The sequence below is a fragment of the Dendropsophus ebraccatus genome, chromosome 10, assembly GCF_027789765.1.
Source record: "Dendropsophus ebraccatus isolate aDenEbr1 chromosome 10, aDenEbr1.pat, whole genome shotgun sequence".
Classification (NCBI taxonomy): Eukaryota; Metazoa; Chordata; class Amphibia; order Anura; family Hylidae; genus Dendropsophus; species Dendropsophus ebraccatus.
Genome location: NC_091463.1, coordinates 36227106 through 36247335, shown reverse-complemented (window position 1 = coordinate 36247335; position 20230 = coordinate 36227106). Strand labels below are relative to the sequence as shown.

Here is a 20230-nt window from a genome sequence, read left to right as displayed (position 1 = left end):
AAATGATTTGCAATGTTTTTATTTTTAATAATAATAAGTTTGCTTGTCTTTGGAAAATGTCATGTGGCCAGGGGCTACAACCACTCCTCTCACAAGCTAACATGCTGTGATTGATGAGTAGGGCTCAGAGACATAACGTTATCCATTATGTGGCTTTTATGTGACGACACTTATCCACCCCCTCCAAGTTCTGCTTGTCAATCATAGCAGGAAGGGGCGTTGTTAGCAAGCAGTGAACATGACTGCAGCCGTCCATATCTCTGTCACTTGTTTTCTGCGTGGTTCACTGCCTTTTGTTGAAGTAAATGGGAGCAGGGTTTTGGATGCTGAGATGCTTTTGCTGCAGAAACCACACAGAAACTAAAAATCTGAAGAAAAAAAAGAAACATATTTTTTTAAACCGTTGTGTAATGTTTAAAGGTGTTGGCCACTTTATAATAAATTGCTCAGTGTACAGTATTAGTAAGTTGTATTCACTGTACTTACTAACAGCAGCTCCCTGTGTACCTCATAGAGCTAATATCAGACTCCTTTCCTCCAGGCTTTGCTGCCCTGCTTTGTGGTGAGTCTGTCCATAAGATTGCTGACATGGAGGAGCATGTGACCATGACCCGCCCCCCAAAGGTCCTCCATAGGTATATACAGGCTTAGTGATGGGCACTGGAAGCAGGGCATGGTCACATGCTCCTCCATGTCGGCCATCTTATGGACAGACTCACCACAGAGCAGGGCAGCACAGCCTGAAGGAGGAGAGTCTGATTTTAGCTCTATGAGGTACACATTGCACTGCTGTCAGTAAGTACGAGTATGAGTAGTTACTAATACTGTACACTGAACAATTGTAATATAAAGTGGTCAACCCCTTTAACACATTATAAATGTTATAACTTTTCTGATCCCCCTTAGAGAGTTGTCATAATGGTACAATGGAAGAAGCAGACCCAATGTCTTCCTATTAATCCCTGTTTCTTTTCCCCATCTTTTTATTGAATGTGTGTTTCGTCCACAGGTTCTGGCTTTCTTGCATTGCCTGTTTACGTCTAATAGCCTCACATTTGAATTGACTCAGGACTTCCTACCGTACAAACAACAGCTGCAGCTCAGCCTCCAGAATGTAAGTCTTGTGTATCCTGGCATTTATGTTAGTTTATCATTAAGCAGAATTGGCACATTACTGGCTATAAGAGGTAGCCAGGTTAGTCTGGTTGTTTTTTTTTTTTTTTATAAACTGGGCTGCGCTGAAAAAGAAAAAAAGAAAAGAAAAAATAGTTCCTACTTGCTGGAATGCCTTGTCTCTGTTGTTTGTCAGTTCCTGGTTTCCTCTTGTCCAGGAAGTGTCTGCTCAGCCAATCACTGGCTGAGGTGGGTCACTGCTGCAGACAGTGGTTGGCTGAGCAGGCACTTACTTGTAGCGAGACTTTACGGAGTCTCAGGGACTGGGCACTGTCTTATGGGTGACAGCATTTCAGTATTAAAATACTAGAAATAGACATTTAGAAAAATCACCAGAAAACCCCTTGAAATTGGGGCATTACAGTGATCACAATGATTTCCATTAGTAAACAAAATCATGGATGATCTAGTTATTAGTGTAAAAAGCCAATAGGCCAATCTTCCCTTCTTGCCTTAATGCATTGCAGTATGGCTGCGCCAACTGTTGGCAATAATAAAAAGGTGTCATTACACAAAGTACATGGCGTTTAGCTGTAGACTGGTCTCAATGCCCATGCTGATCTCTGTTTACTGCCCAAAGCATCTACAATGGGCACATGAGGACCAGAGCCGGACCATAGAGTGCTAGAAAGTGGTGGCTGCAAGGTTGAATCATGTTTCTTTTTAAAGCGTAACTGTCAATTCAGGGTCATTTTTCTGAAAACATTAAATATCAATAGTACAAGCGATTTTAAGAAACTCTGTAATAGGTTTTATGTACTAAAAGAGTTTCCTTCTGTACAAAAAAAGCAATCTCCCAGCCTCCCCCCTCACATCAAATGAAGCAGGATTCCTGTCTCCATTATGTGGCTATGGAGAGGGGAGGGGCTGTTAGGAGTGACTGAGCACGGAGGATTTCTGCAAAGCACAACACCCTGCAATCTTCTCTCAGTAAGTTCATAGATAAGCACTGACCTTTCTGACACCTGAATTTAGCGTTTTAGGTGCCCAGAGAGTCTACAAACAGCTGACCTTCATGTCACCTCTTCCTGCTCCCTCATCTCCCTCAGCCCCTCCCCCCTTCATAGGCTTACCATGGAGAGAGCAGAGCCCGTCTTCATTGGCTTCTCTGTAATGAAGACGTGTTTGCCTGATAATGCACAGATAAGAAGTCAGGGGGGAGGCTGGGAGATTGCTTCTTGAGTACAGAAGGAGGCTTTTTTGGCTGATGAAACCTATTACAGAGTTTCTTAAAATCGCTTATACTACTGATTTCTGCAATAAAAAAAAAACATGACAGTTACACTTTAAATTTCACATCATATGGATGGCCTAGTGTGTGGGGCACTTACCTGTGGGAAGAAGATATTCATGTTCATTACAGTGACACATGCAACGTACATTGTTACAGACCAAAAACACCACTCCATTACAACAGTTTTCCCTAATAGAAGTCGTCTCCTTCAGCAAGATAATGCATCAGCCACACTGCTGATCGGAATATATGGTTGTTCATGGTTGGGGTCCACCAGTGAACCTCCACTAGTGGAATATTTTTTTCTCTGTATATGCTACTTATTAGTAACCATTTCTTGTGGTAGCTAACCTACCTCTTACTTTTCTACCCAGACTCGTAATCACTTCAGCAGTACACGGGAAGAACTGGAAGATCTGAAAAAGCGGATGACAGATGCACCAATGATTTGCAAGCTGAAGGGACAGAGCACCATTGAAGGATACTTGTACTCCCAAGAGAAACGTAATGTGGCCTTCAACATAAAGGACTATATGGGGAATTTACAAACCTATTTGCCAGTTTTATGGCATCCAAAAGTCATAAGAATTGAGGGAAAATTTTGCAACATTTTGCAATTTAATGCTTCTCATGTCTCTTTACAAGGTTGCTGAGAAAAGTAATGGTGTTCATAGGGAGAGGGCATGGTCTATCATGGCCAACAGAATTATCATAAATAGAAATTAGATCAGATTATGCAGCCAACTATCTTTACTGTGTGCCAGATTCCTTAGGCAGTGTGCATGCCGTAATACATTTAATGCATTTTACTCCAGCGTAAGATCGGCATATAAAGTGTCACCTTTCCTAATGGAACCCAGTGCAGTTGGGCTTCTGTTAGGAAGATGGTGATAGTGTTGTGGGTCATTGTCTTGCTATATTGATATCTAATGTTACTATACCCTTTCTTCTCTTCTTTTCCAATTTGCCTACTAAGGGAGGGATGTTTTATCACTTTGCACAGGTTCTAACCTATTCGTACTTTTTATGACTGTTCATGTCGATATATCCTATGCCATTACTGTGCCAGTTGGGTGAATTAGCTTACATCGCTTGTACATTAACATTGTTACTCCATTTTGTCACCAAGTCATAGAAAACATGATTTCACTGGATAAGGACAGAGCATTGAAGAGTTGACTAAAATATGCTTCTTTTTTATGGACTCCAGGGGCTCTTGGTCTTACCTGGGTGAAGTATTACTGCAGATATGAGAAGGAAGGAAAGATCTTAAGCATGATGCCAGTGGAGCAGAAGCCTGGTTCCCGACAGGTAAGTGTAGACTTAAAACTTGATGTAAAAGTGGATTGCTGATATTTTTTTCAGAAAAAAAAAAAAAAAACCTTCTCTGACCATTATCTACCATTCATTGTAGCTAACATAAAGACCATGTGGCCATCTCCAGCAATTTAGATGTTCCTTTTTCACAGCAGGTTCTAGGATTGTACCCACTTGGTAGGCTTATTATTGGGTAGATATAGGGCTCTCTATGCAGTTGGCAAAGAGTAAAGTGTGCACTGTCCATCATCACTCTGTTAGCACACTTGCAAAATAGTGCCCATTTTTATTGGCGAACAGCAAAGCCTAAGAACACCATGGGAATAAATAGTGCAGTCCTTTTCATGCCGACCTTCCTTTATTCTGGTAAAGATGGCAGGTCTATGGTCTACAGGATATCCTCATTTCCCCATGATTTTATCTTGAGTCTCCTGCAAAATCTATATGTGAATCTTTTTTTTTTTTATACTTCATCATTACATACAGTGGCTTGTGGTGTTTGTACACCATAACCTTACATAGGTTGTGTAATTGTGTCTGTGTTTAGTGACTGCCTAATCCTGTTTGTCTGCATGGAAAGCCTGTGTGATAATCCTGCCGCACCATCTGTCGGAAGGTAGACTCTCATTGTAGTCTTCTTCCTGCCATCCAGTTCACTTTTCATCTTTCTGATTGATGTTGTTGCACCTTCGTTTTATATTACTGCTCTCTTGTTATCTTCTACCTGCTCACTTTATTCTTTATATCTCCAATCTCTTCTTATACGTCCTCCATTTCCTCTTTGGATCTTCTCTCTTCTTTTCATACCTGCTTCATGTACCTTTACTTCATATTTCTTCTCTTTTCATCTTTGCCGGTCATAGCTTTCTTACTGTTTTCTTTTTGGGATTTTGTCACCCTTGCTATTTTTACCACTGACTCTACCTATTGTAGCTCTGCTGTTTGCTGCTTTTATATACCCAGTGATCAGTATTGTGTTTCCCGTGTCCAGGTGAGTCAAGACCTGACTCTCACATCTTGTACAAGAAGAAAAAGTGACTCAATTGACAAGAGATTTTGCTTTGATGTACAGACCAATGAGAGGTGAGTGTGTGTATATATGTGACTGTATATGTTGTTTTGTTTATTTTAGCTTATAATAGTTTATTATAATTTACATTATACATGTTGCCACTAAATAATTGTCAAAACATGTTCATTGCTCCAAATTGTAATTGTTTTTAATTAGCAAAATTATATGATTACTTAAAATTTGACTATTTTTTTATAGATTTATGAAATTCACATTTATTGTATCAGGTTTTATTTTAATGCATAACCTCAAATGATTTATTGTTTATCCGCCATTTTTGCTTTTGTGTTGTCAGACAGGGCACAATCACTTTACAGGCTCCTTCTGAGGCCAACAGACGCTTGTGGATTGAGGCAATGGATGGGAAAGAACCGGTATGTTTTGTGTTTGAGCGCCCCCTGCCTGTTAACCATTTTTTTGCAGCATTGTAATCTGACGTTGCGGCTAACTTAATGGGTACCTCTCCTTTCAGGGAACTCTTTAGTATAACGTGTTGTGTATATAAGGAGCAGCATTTCTGACCATTATATAACTTATATTTTTAGTTAGTTATCCCATTGGCTTGCTCCATCTAGGTAGACTTATATAGCCCCTAAATAATCTGATCCCTCAATGACCAGATATTGCAACTCATTAGTGCAGTAACAGGGAAGGTAAGAAGTGGCTTATAAAAGGGTATTTTCCATACGAAGATCCTTACATTTTCATGTACTATTGATGTATGCAAAATTTGTTAAAACAACAGTGACCATTTAGCACAGCCTGGAATCACAGTGCAGTACATGACTACTATTACCTGTAGGTTACAATAATGTGTCGGCCTGGAGCCCCATCTCAGGATAAGACAAGAGGGTGTGCTGTATCAGTCTCCTGCATAAACACCGGTCTCCCTCCTCAGTAACTGAACTCAATTAGGAAGCAGCAGCATCTGGTGCCTCCTCAGATCGCTTTCTAGAGTGCAGGTTCAATTACCTTTAGGCCCCGGGGGCATAATCACTGTGATTTCCATAATACCAATATGTAGTAATTGTCACATGTAAAAATCTCCGAAATAATATTACTGTGATTTTAAAAGAAAGTGAACATTGAGCACAAAAGTTTTATTTATATTAATAAAAATCTAAAATATATAAAAATCTACAATGGTATTTATTGTGCGGATGTACATGAGCATAAGTTCCTTATCGGTATACGGTTTGATTTGGCCTTATTCACTATGGTTTTAATGCAACAACTTTGAAAAGACTGTACCATTTTGTGTTTTGTGTCTACAGCTCTCTTACAGTGCTTTACATTTCTATAACAGATTACAAACAAATTTTAGCATGTCCCTCCAATAATTTTAGGGGTCAGATAGTAGGGACGATAAATGCAGGATCAGACTACACAGGTTTCTTTGTTGTCTGTTACCATAGAAACGCTTAAGGTGCCCATAAATCTTATGCTAGAGGTGAATTTGTCTATGCATGACGGCTTCCCGACTTTCCATGTATTGGTGGGTTGACCCTATTGTTCTCAGAGTGATCAGGCAACAAAAGAGCTTATGAAAACACATGAAAGTTCACCCAATATTTATTATAAATGTATGGCCATCATTAGGCCAATACAGGATCTGTAGATGATAGGATTTCCAATCAAGACTATTTCATTCTGTTTGGCTTTATAACTAATAAAACAGACTAGTACTACACATATATGTGTACTAGTTGACTATGTTTGGGTTATTCGGATCAATGGGGCCTCTGCCTGATCATCCACATACATATTAGCATTCAATTTTGACAAGGTATATGTGCCATGAAAGAAGAATGTCAGTATCCTTCTCCACTCCAAGGCAGGTAACATGGGCAGATCCAAGAGGTAGTAGTGATATAAAATATCATAAAATGTATTAAAAGAATTTTGCCAGTGACACAATGCATTTCGAGATCGGTCCGGTCTCTTTACCACGTGTCTAATGAAAAGAGATAGAGACCAGTCTCGAAACGTGTTGTGTCGCTGGCATAATTCTTTTAATAAATTTTATGATATTTTATATCACTACTACCTCTTGGGCCTGTGCCTGTTTTACCCACCATGGAGTGGAGGAGGATACTGACTGTCTTTAATCACTGTGGGGATTATTCGGGAGTGGCTGTGGGTCATTCACATGCAATCAGTAAGGGCTCGTTCCCACTGAGGAAAGGTAGCGGAATTCCGCGACGGAATTGTCCGCCGCGGAATGCCGTTAGCCTCCCGCTCATAATTCTTCAGCGCGGACAGGGCAGGAGCGCGCGCCTCCCATAGACTCCCATTATGAGCGGGAGGCTAACGGCATTCCGCGGCGGACAATTCCGTCGCGAAATTCCGCTACCTTTCCTCAGTGGGAACGAGCCCTAAGAGTTGTGCCTATTCAGGTGAGAGTTCTATGTGCTTTCTTTTACCACTTCAGCTGTATCTGAATTACATCCCCCAACCACGCCATGGTGCATGTAGCCTTACTTATCAATACACTGTGTATGAGTCATTTCCTTTGGCATGTGGTCTAATGATTCTTCATGCTGTCATTTTCTCTCTCTGTAGATTTATCACAGTCCAATAACAAAGCGTGATGAAAGTGAGTACTAAATGTGCTAAAAGTTTTATTTTATTTTATTGTTTTTGTGTTAGTGTATGTTCACATCTGCCTTAAGGGTTCAGATAGGAGTCCCTGAGGCAGATTCCTATGTTATGATAAGAATACTGTTTTCTGTAGCAATGGGCCCTCATTATTATCGCACAAGTCATCAGATGGATCCAGCGATACGTTGTGGTTCCCATTTATAACAGAACTCACAATGCAAATTTGACCAGAGCTGTACCTAAAAGGGTACTCCAGATTTTTTTAAATCAACTGGTGTCAGAAAGTTATACAGATTTATAACTTGCTTCTTTTTAAAAAACGCAAGCCTTCCAGTACTTATCAGCCGCTGTATGTCCTGCAGGACGTGGTGTATTCTTTCCAGTCTAAGGGTATGTGCACACTACAGAATCCCAACGGTAAATTTGTTGTGGATTCCGCAGCTTGCACCCGCTCGCGGACTCTGGTGGCTGTGCACATTTTCTGTTCACTCTTTGGACGGATGACGGAATCCGCCCAACCATAGAATAGAGTCTGCAAACGGGTGCGAGCCTAACCCTAACCCAAACATGCGGAATGCCTAACATGGTGCTCCCTGTTGACACCTCTGTCCGTGACAGGAACTGTCCAGAACAGTAGCAAATCCCCACAGAAAACCTCTACTGCTTTGGACAGTTTCCTACATGGACAGAAGTGGCAGCAGAGAGCACTGTGTCAAACTAGAAAAAATGCACCATTTCCTGTAGGGCATACAGTAGCTGATAAGTACTGAAAGGCTTGAGATAGATTTCTTTAACCCTTTCACGACCTGGGGTCATTGATGCCTCAATGCCCAGGTCATTTTTGGACATCAGCCTATGGGATCATAATGATCCCTGTGTCTGCCCCCCAGTGTCGGACTGGGGTACCTTGGCCCACCAGGGAAATTGATTCTTGGGGCCCACCCGACATACACAGACAAAGGCAATGTTCACACTATGGAGGAGACCGGCTGTTCCGTGACTCCGGCCGGGTCACGGAACGGCCGGTCTCAGCCCAGATCATCACGTCCGGTACTTAAGTACCGGCCGGATGATCTTTCCTCCGTGGAGCTCTGATGCGGGCGCATCAGCGCGCGCCCGCATCAGAGCTTCCCATAGCACAGAGTGAAGCAAGCGGCCAGAGCCGCTCGCTTCACTGTGTAAACTGCGAGGTCCTTCTGCGGACCCATAGCAAACAATGCTATGTTCCACGCCGCACATCTACGGCTGTAGTTCTGCGGCGAGTACTACGGCTGTAGATTTACGTAGTGTGAACATAGCCATAATCAGCGGCAAACCTTTCACGTTACTACAGTGACTTTGCATTGAGCTGTGTATGTGAGCAGCAATGCTAGTGCACTGCCAGTCACTTGTACAGTTGTTACTGGTTTATGTAGTTACGGTAAAACAGGATTATTTATGTAGAAACCTAAATGAAATTTCAAGAATATTGCTGCAAAAACATATGAAAAATGTCATTTGTGAACACAGCCTCAGAAGATGAAGGAGAAAATGACCATCTAGTCTTCTCTTCTATTACAATTTCCAGCAGAGGAGACCCATAACGGTTCATTCTAGCCTTACCACAAGCTGTTAGGCTAGAATAAGACTTTTAAGGAACTTCATGAATGGCATATCAGTGGTCATTAAAGCGTTAAAGGGGTTATCCGGTAAAGAAAAAACAATTTTCAACTCTGATGTCAGAAGTTACAGATCAGTAAATTGCTTTACTTGGTGTATTCTCTCCAGTCTGACACAGTAAGACTGTCCAGAACTGTCTCAGAACAGCAGCAAATCACCATAGAAAACCTCTCCTGCTCTGGACCGTTCCTGACATGGACAGAGGTGGCAGCAGAGAGCACTGTGTCAGACTAGAGAGAATACACCACTTCCTGCAGGACATACAGCTGCTGATAAGTACTGGAAGACTGGAGATTTTTAGTTAGGACCGGAAGAAGCAGATGGGAGTGCACCAGAGGATTCGGCCCCAATTCACTGAATTGCGGCGGGCGAAAACTGACATGTTCTTTGCGGCGCAGTATGGGATCCCGGCCGAAGCGTATACCATGTGTGTACTCTCCGGCCGGGATCCCATAGCAGTAAAGGCAGTGTCCTACACCGTACAGAGTACAGCCGTTGTTGCAAATGGCAACAACGGCAGTACTTTTACATAGTGTGAATCTAGCCTTATCAAGGTGTGATCTGCCATTGTATACATGTACAAGGAAATGGCAGAGAACACCATAAGGCGCACATGGCGTATTACTGCAGAACAGATTTGTGCCAGTAGCTAAACTTGCTGCTCACCATGGGGGCTACAAGCCCAACACTGCCAGTCACTTTAGTGGTGGTTTATACACCTTGACGCCATCTGCACCGATTTCAACACAACCAGGAGACTCGGTACAATCATTCCGCAGGAGAGACAGCACCAAAGTGACTTTATTCACTCCCTCTTGTGCGACTAAAATTAAAACATCACACTAGAAGGTTTGAATAAAGTCACAAAATTTTTTTACTACTTCGGTGCTGTCTCTGCTGCTTTTTTAAAACTCTGTTCAGATGGAGTGCATTATCCCACCTGCGTCTACTGCGGCAGCTGATGCTGCTTATATATTTATTTTTTGAGTCGGTGCAATAATTGAGAAGACGTTCGCCTTTTGGGGGTCCCAGTTGTGCAGGAGATCTGTGAGGCTTAGGCGCCGATCAGCTGATTGAGGATTCTCACATCAAAGATGATAGGAGTTGTAGTAGACGTAACAGTAAAACTTTAATCAATGGATGTTTTGAGGGGAACCTTCTTCGTCAGATCTATTGAGGGTTTTCTACAAAACACATTATCCATTGATTAATGTCTTACTGTTACGTCTACTACAACTCCTATCATCTTTGATGTGAGAATCCTCAATCAGCTGATCGGCGCCCAAGCCTCACAGATCTCCTGCACAACTGGGACCTCCAAAAGGCGAACGTCTTCTCATCACATACATACATACATACATACATACATACATACATACATACATACATACACACATACATACACACAAAATGACATACTGCAGAGATACACAAACATGCAGACACAACACACCTTACATACATACATCTAATCATACTAACACACACAGACACAGGACAGACAGATACAAAAGCATGCAGATTACATATATACAATAAAATATCTATAGAACTACATTACATAATATACACTATATACATGGTAGATGCACACACACACACACACACACAGGCACATTACATAGATATAACACTCACATGCTTAAACACATGACACAGATGTACAAACACACACAGATGACAAAGACAGACAAATATACAGTAAACAAAACTCACATGTTAAGCAGGGCAGGAAGCTCCATGGAGTCCTCTGGTCTCTATCTTCACTTCCTCTTCTCCCAGCCAGACCCGGCAGCCTGCAGCCCCTCCCCCTTCTCTTCTGCACCGACAGCACACACAGTGGCAGAAGAGAAGAGATGTCACTGCAGAGGGGAGGGGGATGGAGGGGCCCTGCAGCTGCTCCTTCTCTCTGCATCTTCCTGATAACAAGCAGAAAGAGAGCAGTGCCGGGAGCTGGGCCACACTGACTGAGTGCAGGGGGAGGGGAGGGCCCATGATTAGCTCACCGGGCGGTGCTGATGACGATCTTTACTCCCCACAGCAGTGTGGGAGCCAGCAGGGGGCCCCCTTGAGCTCCCCATACTAAACGGGATCTAAACAGGAGGCCCCTCTCCGGCTCAGGGGCAGGGCCCAGCAAGAGGGAGGAGGGGGCGGGGCCCAGCAAGAGGGAGGAGGGGGCGGGGCCCACCGTGGAATCCCCCGGCTCCCCGGTGGCCCAGTCCGAGCCTGCTGCCCCCTCTTCTTTGTCCCCTGCCGCTTTTACAGTCTTTTTTGCTTTTACGGCCGTGCGCTCTGCCTTTCCTCCCTCCCTCCGCCTGAGGCTTCCGGTTTTCATGGCTCCCATCGGGGCTTTGTGATCACTTCGCAGAGCCTCGATGGACGCCAGCAGAGAATTCTCCCTCTGTAGAGGGAGAATTCTCTATCTGGAGCCCCTTAGTTGCCGCGGTCTTGCTGACCGAAGTATCTAAAGGGTTAACTCTCAGCACCGGACCACGGCTCCGGTGCTGAGAGTTGCGGCGCGACGGGACCCGCCGCGGATGACGCAAGCGCAGCTCCTGCGTCTCTATCATCCTGGATGGTTAATTAACGTCGCTATACTTCATAGTAAGATGTGTATAGCGTACGAGAAATACCTTAATGTTGCAGCTCTTCAGTGCTCGCTCCAAGTAGTAGCAAGAACGTGTACTCACACAGATGCAGGCTTTACTTTCACTTATATTTCTTTAATCGGTATCTCGTACAGGACACAATCAAATGCTCACTGGCTGGCGTGTTCTCCTCTCAGTCCAAACCATCCAACCTCGCGGCGGACGTTTCGGAGGACAGGCTCCTCCTTCCTCATGCGCGAGGACGTACAGGTGAGGAACGCCTTAAGACTCTGACAAAGATCATGTGATCCAACGTTACCAGGATCATCCAAGGTGAAATACCCAATATCTAAATACAAACATTATATTGCACATAGTACAGACGCATGATGCACAATGGAAGAGAATACTCCACTAAGTCAAATTCCCGCATACATACTATAGAAAGGCTCTGAAGCTGCAGACTTCATTCAGACCAATAGGACTGAGAGTCTCCAGCCTCATGATCCACCATGTTTCCCTCCGGAGTAATCGCTTGCGATTCTCCTCCACATCACTACATAACTCGAGCTGCTCCAACACTTGCCATCTAAGGTCACACACACTGTGACGATTTTCAAAAAAGTGGCGTGCCACTGTAGTTTCCCCGAATTCCTTCTTATCCTTATTTTCCTTACTGTCATTAAACTTCCTAATTGCCGACTTGTGTTCATTCAGGCGAATTTTAATTTGTTTGCTGGTTTGGCCAACATAGCCCAGCCCGCATGGACATTTCAACAGGTAAATGAGATTTTTGTCATTACATGTATAGAATCCTCTTACATCCATTTTTGTCCCCTTGGGTGATAGATCGTATCTCCTTTAATTATATTGTGGCAATGCTGACAATTCATGCACGCAAATGTCCCTTTTCTACTTGATGCCAGAAAGGTCTGTCTATTTTGTTTCTTTTTCTGTATGTCGCTTTTAACTAATAGGTTACCTATTGCTCTATTTTTCTTGTAACCGAAAATTGGACGTTCTTTGAATATTTTACCATACTGGGGGTCACTAGCCAGCAAGCCCCAATGCTTCAATATGGAATTTTTAATCAAATTGGCATGTCTATCATATGTCGAACTGAATAATAACTTATTATCCCTCTTACATTCTTTCTTCTTTTGTTTTCTCACTTCACTTCTTTTCATTTTTCTAACTTCTCTTTCAACTGGTTTTAATTCACGTTCCCTATAACCTCTCCGTGTGAATTTGTCTTTGAGTACCTTTGCGTTTTTTAGATACTCACTTTCTGTACTCGAAATCCTCTTAGCCCGAATGAATTGGGATTTTGGAAGGCTTTTAAACACATGTGGGGCATGATGACTGCTCCGAAACAGTGTATTGTTTCTATCCGTGGGTTTCGAGTATAGAGTGGTATCAAAACCGCTTTCATTTTTCCTCACCTCTACATCCAAAAAATGGATGACACTAGAGTGGTATTCAAGTGTGAATTGTATGGAAGGATGACAGGCATTAAGCCTGGACACAAATTGTTCCAAGGCACTCTCACTCTCTGTCCAAAACAAGCACACAAAACAAGAAACAAAATAGACAGACCTTTCTGGCATCAAGTAGAAAAGGGACATTTGCGTGCATGAATTGTCAGCATTGCCACAATATAATTAAAGGAGATACGATCTATCACCCAAGTAAGGGGACAAAAATGGATGTAAGAGGATTCTATACATGTAATGACAAAAATCTCATTTACCTGTTGAAATGTCCATGCGGGCTGGGCTATGTTGGCCAAACCAGCAGACAAATTAAAATTCGCCTGAATGAACACAAGTCGGCAATTAGGAAGTTTAATGACAGTAAGGAAAATAAGGATAAGAAGGAATTCGGGGAAACTACAGTGGCACGCCACTTTTTTGAAAATCGTCACAGTGTGTGTGACCTTAGATGGCAAGTGTTGGAGCAGCTCGAGTTATGTAGTGATGTGGAGGAGAATCGCAAGCGATTACTCCGGAGGGAAACATGGTGGATCATGAGGCTGGAGACTCTCAGTCCTATTGGTCTGAATGAAGTCTGCAGCTTCAGAGCCTTTCTATAGTATGTATGCGGGAATTTGACTTAGTGGAGTATTCTCTTCCATTGTGCATCATGCGTCTGTACTATGTGCAATATAATGTTTGTATTTAGATATTGGGTATTTCACCTTGGATGATCCTGGTAACGTTGGATCACATGATCTTTGTCAGAGTCTTAAGGCGTTCCTCACCTGTACGTCCTCGCGCATGAGGAAGGAGGAGCCTGTCCTCCGAAACGTCCGCCGCGAGGTTGGATGGTTTGGACTGAGAGGAGAACACGCCAGCCAGTGAGCATTTGATTGTGTCCTGTACGAGATACCGATTAAAGAAATATAAGTGAAAGTAAAGCCTGCATCTGTGTGAGTACACGTTCTTGCTACTACTTGGAGCGAGCACTGAAGAGCTGCAACATTAAGGTATTTCTCGTACGCTATACACATCTTACTATGAAGTATTGCTGGAATATAGCGGATTGAGTGGGATCCGTAGTGATGTGCATGGACTGATATACTGCTTAATAGAGTGCGGTGTTGGTTATTTATTGTTAGACTTAATTAACGTCGCTGCAACATGAGGCATAGGCTGCAGCGATGTTAATTAACAGTGGAGCGGTGAAAGGAGGTTACATAGAAGTAATTTACAAACTGTATAACTTTCTGACACCAGTTGATTTAACAACCTTTTTTCTCTCTGGAGTACCCCTTTAATCTATTGATTATAGGAAAGTGTATAAATTAATTTTATTAAAGTATATTTATCATTCTGTTTCTAGAGAAAGCTTGTGTGTTACATAATAAAGTTATACTATTTTCTTTTTTAAAGTCCTTTATTTTGATTTTTCAAATTAAAGAACAATCAAAGGCAAAGAAATAACAATGAAATATCCAGTAACACATTGGAATAGCACAATATTACATAGTCAGATCCCAGGACACTCAAGTCCTCTATGTCAAGAAGAAAACCTGGGGAAGTGTCAGCTTGTAGCCAGGGAGTTACAATAAAAATCTATACAACTAAACATGCACCCAGTATAAGTTGTACAGTTCTCCAATATAAATTGAAGGAAATATTTGAAGTTGTGTAAACCAGTTTTCTGGCATACAACAGTTGAAACTTTATGTGCAATAATTTATGACTTTGAGTGTTTTTACACTGCAGGGATCAATGTTTAATGGGAGAGTCTGGTGGGAATCCAGACAAAGACCCTGTATACACTTTAATATTACAGCCGCACGTTGTAGGCCACAATTGATGCATTTTAGCTTTATACATACCAAGGTTAAGTTCACACAATGCATGACACCGGCCGTTCTGTAACATGGCTTTGTCACAGAACGGCCGCTGTCAGTGAAGCTCCACCCCGACCAGAACTGCAGTACCGGCCGGATGTACTTCATTTCTTTCTAAATTGGAATGCGGGCACATGTGTGTGTGCCCGCGTTCCAATTAGCCATTGCAGACAATGTAAAGTCCGGCACACTTACATTGTCTGCACTGTCAGTTTTGTGCGGCCACAATTAAATGAATAGCGGCCACACAAAACTGATGTGTCAGTTTTCTGTGCACCCGCATGGAATCCCAGCCAGAGTGTATACTATGGGGTAGATTTATCAAACATGGTGTAAAGTGAAACTGGCTCAGTTGCCCCTAGCAACCAATTGGATTCTACCTTTCATTCCTCACAGACTCTTTGGAAAATGAAAGGTGGAATCTGATTGGTTGCTAGGTGCAACTGAGCCAGTTTCACTTTACACCATGTTTGATTAATCTCCCCCTATGTGTATATACTCTCGCCGGGATTCCATAGAAAAAAAATGCAGTATATTTTTTTCAATAAATAGCGGCCAGTGTTGCAATCTGTTACAATGGCAATTAGTAATTGAAAAAATATGTTGTGTTAACCCGGCCCTAACTTTAATCTGTATGTAGAAATACTATAGAGTCTTGTGATTTCAGTAAGTGGTATTGCATCTTTATCCTTACTACTGTTGTGTAGTGAGATTTTAAAAAGACAGGAGTAGTGAAGAACCTCTTCTACCTTCCTGCAGAGACATTTGTTGTATTGACACTGTTCACTGCTTAGGGAATTCTATAGGCGCTCTCACATGGTGTAGTGTACCTCAGCATAAAGCATTTGGTTGTCCAATATATAACCCTATGAAGTTAGTGGTAGGTAGTGGTGGATCTGTCCTTTGTTATCAGTTCTGCTCTCCATCCATTATGAGGTGTATACTGCTTCCCCTCACGTTAGCACAGATTGTACGCCTCTAAACGGGCTAACATTATGCTGACTGACAGACATGTTCTTTCTTTTTTAGTGGAACTGAATGAAATTGGATTCCGATTTGTTCGCAAGTGTATTAATGCTGTGGAGGCAACAGGTATGAGGAACAAGAAACAATGCATTCCCTTCCTATAGCCACTCTTGGTATCTATGGACACCGTCACATACTTCCTTGACATTTGAAGTATTCTGTTACTATGTTTATGTAGGGGTACAACAGTACAGTTGGCTGTATATATATATATATATATATATATATATATATATATATATATATATATATATATATACACACACATATACACACACACAGCTATACACACACACAGCGGTACCTCGGTTTTCGAACTTAATCGGTTCTGGAAGGCAGTTTGAAAACCGATCAATGTCTTCCCATAGGAAATAAAGTAAATCTGTTTAATTGGTTCCAGCACCAACCAATAATTACCTACAGTACCCATATATTATATTGAAAAGTGTGCACTTTAATCTCTACAGTACATTACAGAGCAGCTCTATACTGTACAGTACATTATACTCAAGAAACATTAAACAAAACCAACAATTATAGTACAGAAGAGTCCCCCCCAATCCCTGCACTGTAAAGTATGGGAGATGGTGGTGCACTGACTGTACTACTACTGTACTGTATATACACTCCAGCAGTCTTATACAGTACTGTACTGTATGAGAAACCTGTCCAGTGGTAAACTCACCAGGTACATCCCACCATCCACGTTTGCACGTTCAGATACCGAGTACTTCAAGACTGGGAGCCCAAAAAGTGTTTGAGAACCGAGCAGAGTTTGAGAACCAAAGCAAACTTTCCTTGAAAATACAGTTTAAGTTCCAAGCAGTTTGAGGACCGAGCAGTTCAAGAACTGAGGTACCACTGTATATATAGTAAGAGATCTAATAGAGAGCTATGGTAGATGAAGTGTCGGATCCTCGGGGTAGGCAGGGACCACAGGAGCCAGAATGACGGCGCTTCACGGCTTCAGGTTTAATGAAGTAAAACAATGAATTTTAATGGTCTCATACACAACGCGTTTCGAGGCATAAATTGCCTCTTTGTCAAGTAGGAGAGACCTATGTCTTTATTTCTCTCCTACTTGACAAAGGGGCAATTTATGCCTCGAAATGCGTTGTTTATGAGACCATTAAAATTCATTGTTTTACTTCATTAAACCTGAAGCCGTGAAGCGCCGTCATTCTGGCTCCTGTGGTCCCCGCCTACCCCGAGGATCCGACACTTCATCTACCATTCTCCATTCCCTGATCTCCTGGCTTGGGATCTCGGCATCTACCCTTGGAGCCTGGCTGCTACGGCTACTACCTCTCTCTTCACTGATACAGGTGTTGTGTTCTTAGCACAACACCATCAGGTGAGCAGTTTTATCATCAACTTGTTCGACCTACAATCTGTTGTTTACGTTATCACCCTATGGCGCCCTTTCCACCATTTTAATAGAGAGCTATGGAATCTGCTAATGTAAAGTGCTGATCTTTCGCTTATCAATGTTGGCAATACTACTACTATCCGAATGTTATTCATTTAGTTGTAGTTTACCAGAGAAAACATGTTCCTGTGTGATATGTCCTGCTATCCCATTCATCCTTGTGTTATCCTTGTTGTGCAGGTATCTCTTCAGAAGGCATATACAGAACAGTGGGAAGTAACATCCAGGTGCAGAAACTCCTCAATGCTTTCTTTGGTAAGCCTGTCTGAATATTACCTATCTGCCGGACTTATACTTATTCATTTCTACGTTGGTCAGTGACACTCAGGACTAGGGGCCTTATTACACCAACAGATTTTTATCTGTTAATCTGATAATCTGTTGGTGTAATAGGGCCTTAACACATCTTATACATACTAGTGCTGGCATCTGTTCTAAGCAGGCTATGTCCACACAACGTATGTTTTGTATAAATCATGGCCGTTGTTGCAATTTGCAACAATGGCTGTGATTTAGACAAAACATACGTTGTATGTGAATGATGGAATCCCGACCTCCAGCCGAGATTCCATGTGACCGCTCGAAAAACTGATATGTCAGTTTTCTGCATTCACTATTCATTGACTAGCAGCCGCACAAAACATGTCAGTTCACACAATGGAGCGTGTGGCTCCGGCTGAGCGCTCCATTGTGTGCTGCGGTTAATTGGAATGCGGGCGCACACGGATCCGCCCGCATCCCAATTCCCCAGAAATGAAGATCATCTGGCCGGTACTGCCAGATCTCAGAACGGCCGGTGTTATACATAGTGTAAACCCAGCCTAAGGCTGGTTTTACATTGCGTTTTTGCAGTCCAGTTAATGTATCTGTTTTATGGGGAAAAAAAACGGATGCAATTGTTTGCACTCATTTGGATCTGTTTTTCCATTGACTTCCATTATATTAAAGTTAAAACTAATTTTTTTTTTACATACACAAATATGTAGTTGTCCATGTTTTTCTGTTCATTAAAAGTAATAGTTTAAAAACAGGTCCATCAAATGGACTGCAAAAACGCAGTTTGAAACTAGCCTAAGGGTATCTTCACACTGAGAAAATATGGCGCAATTCCGCAGTGGATCTCTCCCCTGCAGAACCCTGCCGTGCTCAGTGTCCCGCTATGAGTGAATGAGAGGGCGCGCTCTCCTCTGCTGCCGCCGCTCTCCACTCATGAAAGTGACATGCCGCTTCTTTGAGTGGAGAGCGGTGGCTGTGGAGGAGTGCTCGCTCTCCCATAGACGGGCTATGGGATTTGGAGATAGGCGGGATTACGCGGCAGGAAGTTCTGTTGCGGAATTTCGTCTGTTTTACTCAGTGTGAACATACCCTTAGAGAAGAAACAGGCTTCCTGACCATGTGATCAGGTGTGCACTGCAAAGAACAGTCTTTTTTTTTTAATCAAACCTCATAGTAACTAATCTCAGTGTGTCATCATGGCAACTTTGGATGCACCTCAAGAATGCTGTCGTATTGACTGTCTGTTCCAAATCACAATTTATAAAGTTTACAGTGCGCACTGAGAATCCGACACCCTGACACATTGATGGTTAAGGTGGATCTCCTTTATTCAAAGATGGCAGCCAGTTTATATATCCTGGGGCACTAGTGTTCACTAACGTAAGCTGTAAGGAATGTTAACATCTCTACTTGTTTTGAAGGTCAGCCCCATATTGTAATGGATCATATCACGGAGAAAAGAAGGAAAAAGTTGCACTCACCATCTCAGTCTTCTTAAATCTTTATTTCTTGCATAAAAAAAGCAAAAATAAACAGTGCGGACATACCAGTGAGCAGACGCTAGAAGCGGAGTGGTGACAGCTTGTTTCGCGCACTACAGCGCTTCTACAGACCTCCCCTAACTGCACACGTCAGCAGGCTATTCAAATAGCTCTCTACTACCTATGATGTGTGCACTCATGTGATGTACATACACTTGAATTTATTTATAACATATAAATTAAAAACCTGGACATAAATAGCTAAACAGATTATTAAAAACAAAAACAAGAAAGAGTGCATAACTTGCGCAACATAAATACTAAATAAGATAGTTGCGATCGACCCTATCATTCAAGCCTCCAGGGCCCTCTGCACCTGTGTGGATAATCCAGCATTGTTCTGCTCTCAGTAATGCTCTATGTCTGTCCTCACCTCTTTTCCCTGGCACCCTTTCAATGCCGGCGAACCTGAGGACCGATACGTCTCCTTCATGGCACTGTCTTACATGTTCGATCAGGCGGGGAGCACCCACACCTGACCTTACGGAGTAAGCATGTTCTCTAAAGCGCGTATTAAACAATCTCTTTGTTTGGCCGACATTAAATCGGCCACAAGGACAGATGATGGAATATACTAACCCGTAGGTTTTGCAACAAATGAAATCTTTTATGTTTATCTGGACCCCGTTCAATGTAAGGACAAACCCATTATGGACACATTTGCACCAATTGCAAGAATTGCAACAGTAATTGCCCTTCAGGTCTCTGTGTAACCAAGTACCTGTTTTTTCTTTTTTGGACGTAAAGTTACTGTGTACCAAAATATTTTTCAGGCTCTTGCTACGTTTAAATGTCACAAATGGCTTCTGTTCTGTCCACTCCCCTAAGTCATCATCTTCCTCGATCAGATACCAATATTTGGCAATGGCATTTCTAATGGCAGGAGCCATTGCTGACAATTTGAAGGAAAAAGCAAAGCTTTTATTTTTACCTTGCTTACTTTTAGTGGGATTCAG

The 20230-nt window shown here is 42.4% G+C and overlaps 1 protein-coding gene across 2 annotated transcripts in view; it reads left to right on the top strand.

Moving 5' to 3' along the window:
- OPHN1 (oligophrenin 1) overlaps positions 1-20230 on the top strand; it is a 90450-nt gene that overhangs the window by 51413 nt on the left and 18807 nt on the right. For both annotated transcript variants that reach the window (XM_069986533.1, XM_069986531.1), the window contains exons 8-15: positions 1010-1114; positions 2782-2911; positions 3618-3718; positions 4716-4807; positions 5092-5170; positions 7359-7392; positions 16032-16094; positions 17638-17712. In XM_069986533.1, coding sequence (XP_069842634.1) covers positions 1010-1114; positions 2782-2911; positions 3618-3718; positions 4716-4807; positions 5092-5170; positions 7359-7392; positions 16032-16094; positions 17638-17712 — 679 coding nt within the window. The remainder of the gene's footprint in view (positions 1-1009; positions 1115-2781; positions 2912-3617; positions 3719-4715; positions 4808-5091; positions 5171-7358; positions 7393-16031; positions 16095-17637; positions 17713-20230) is intronic.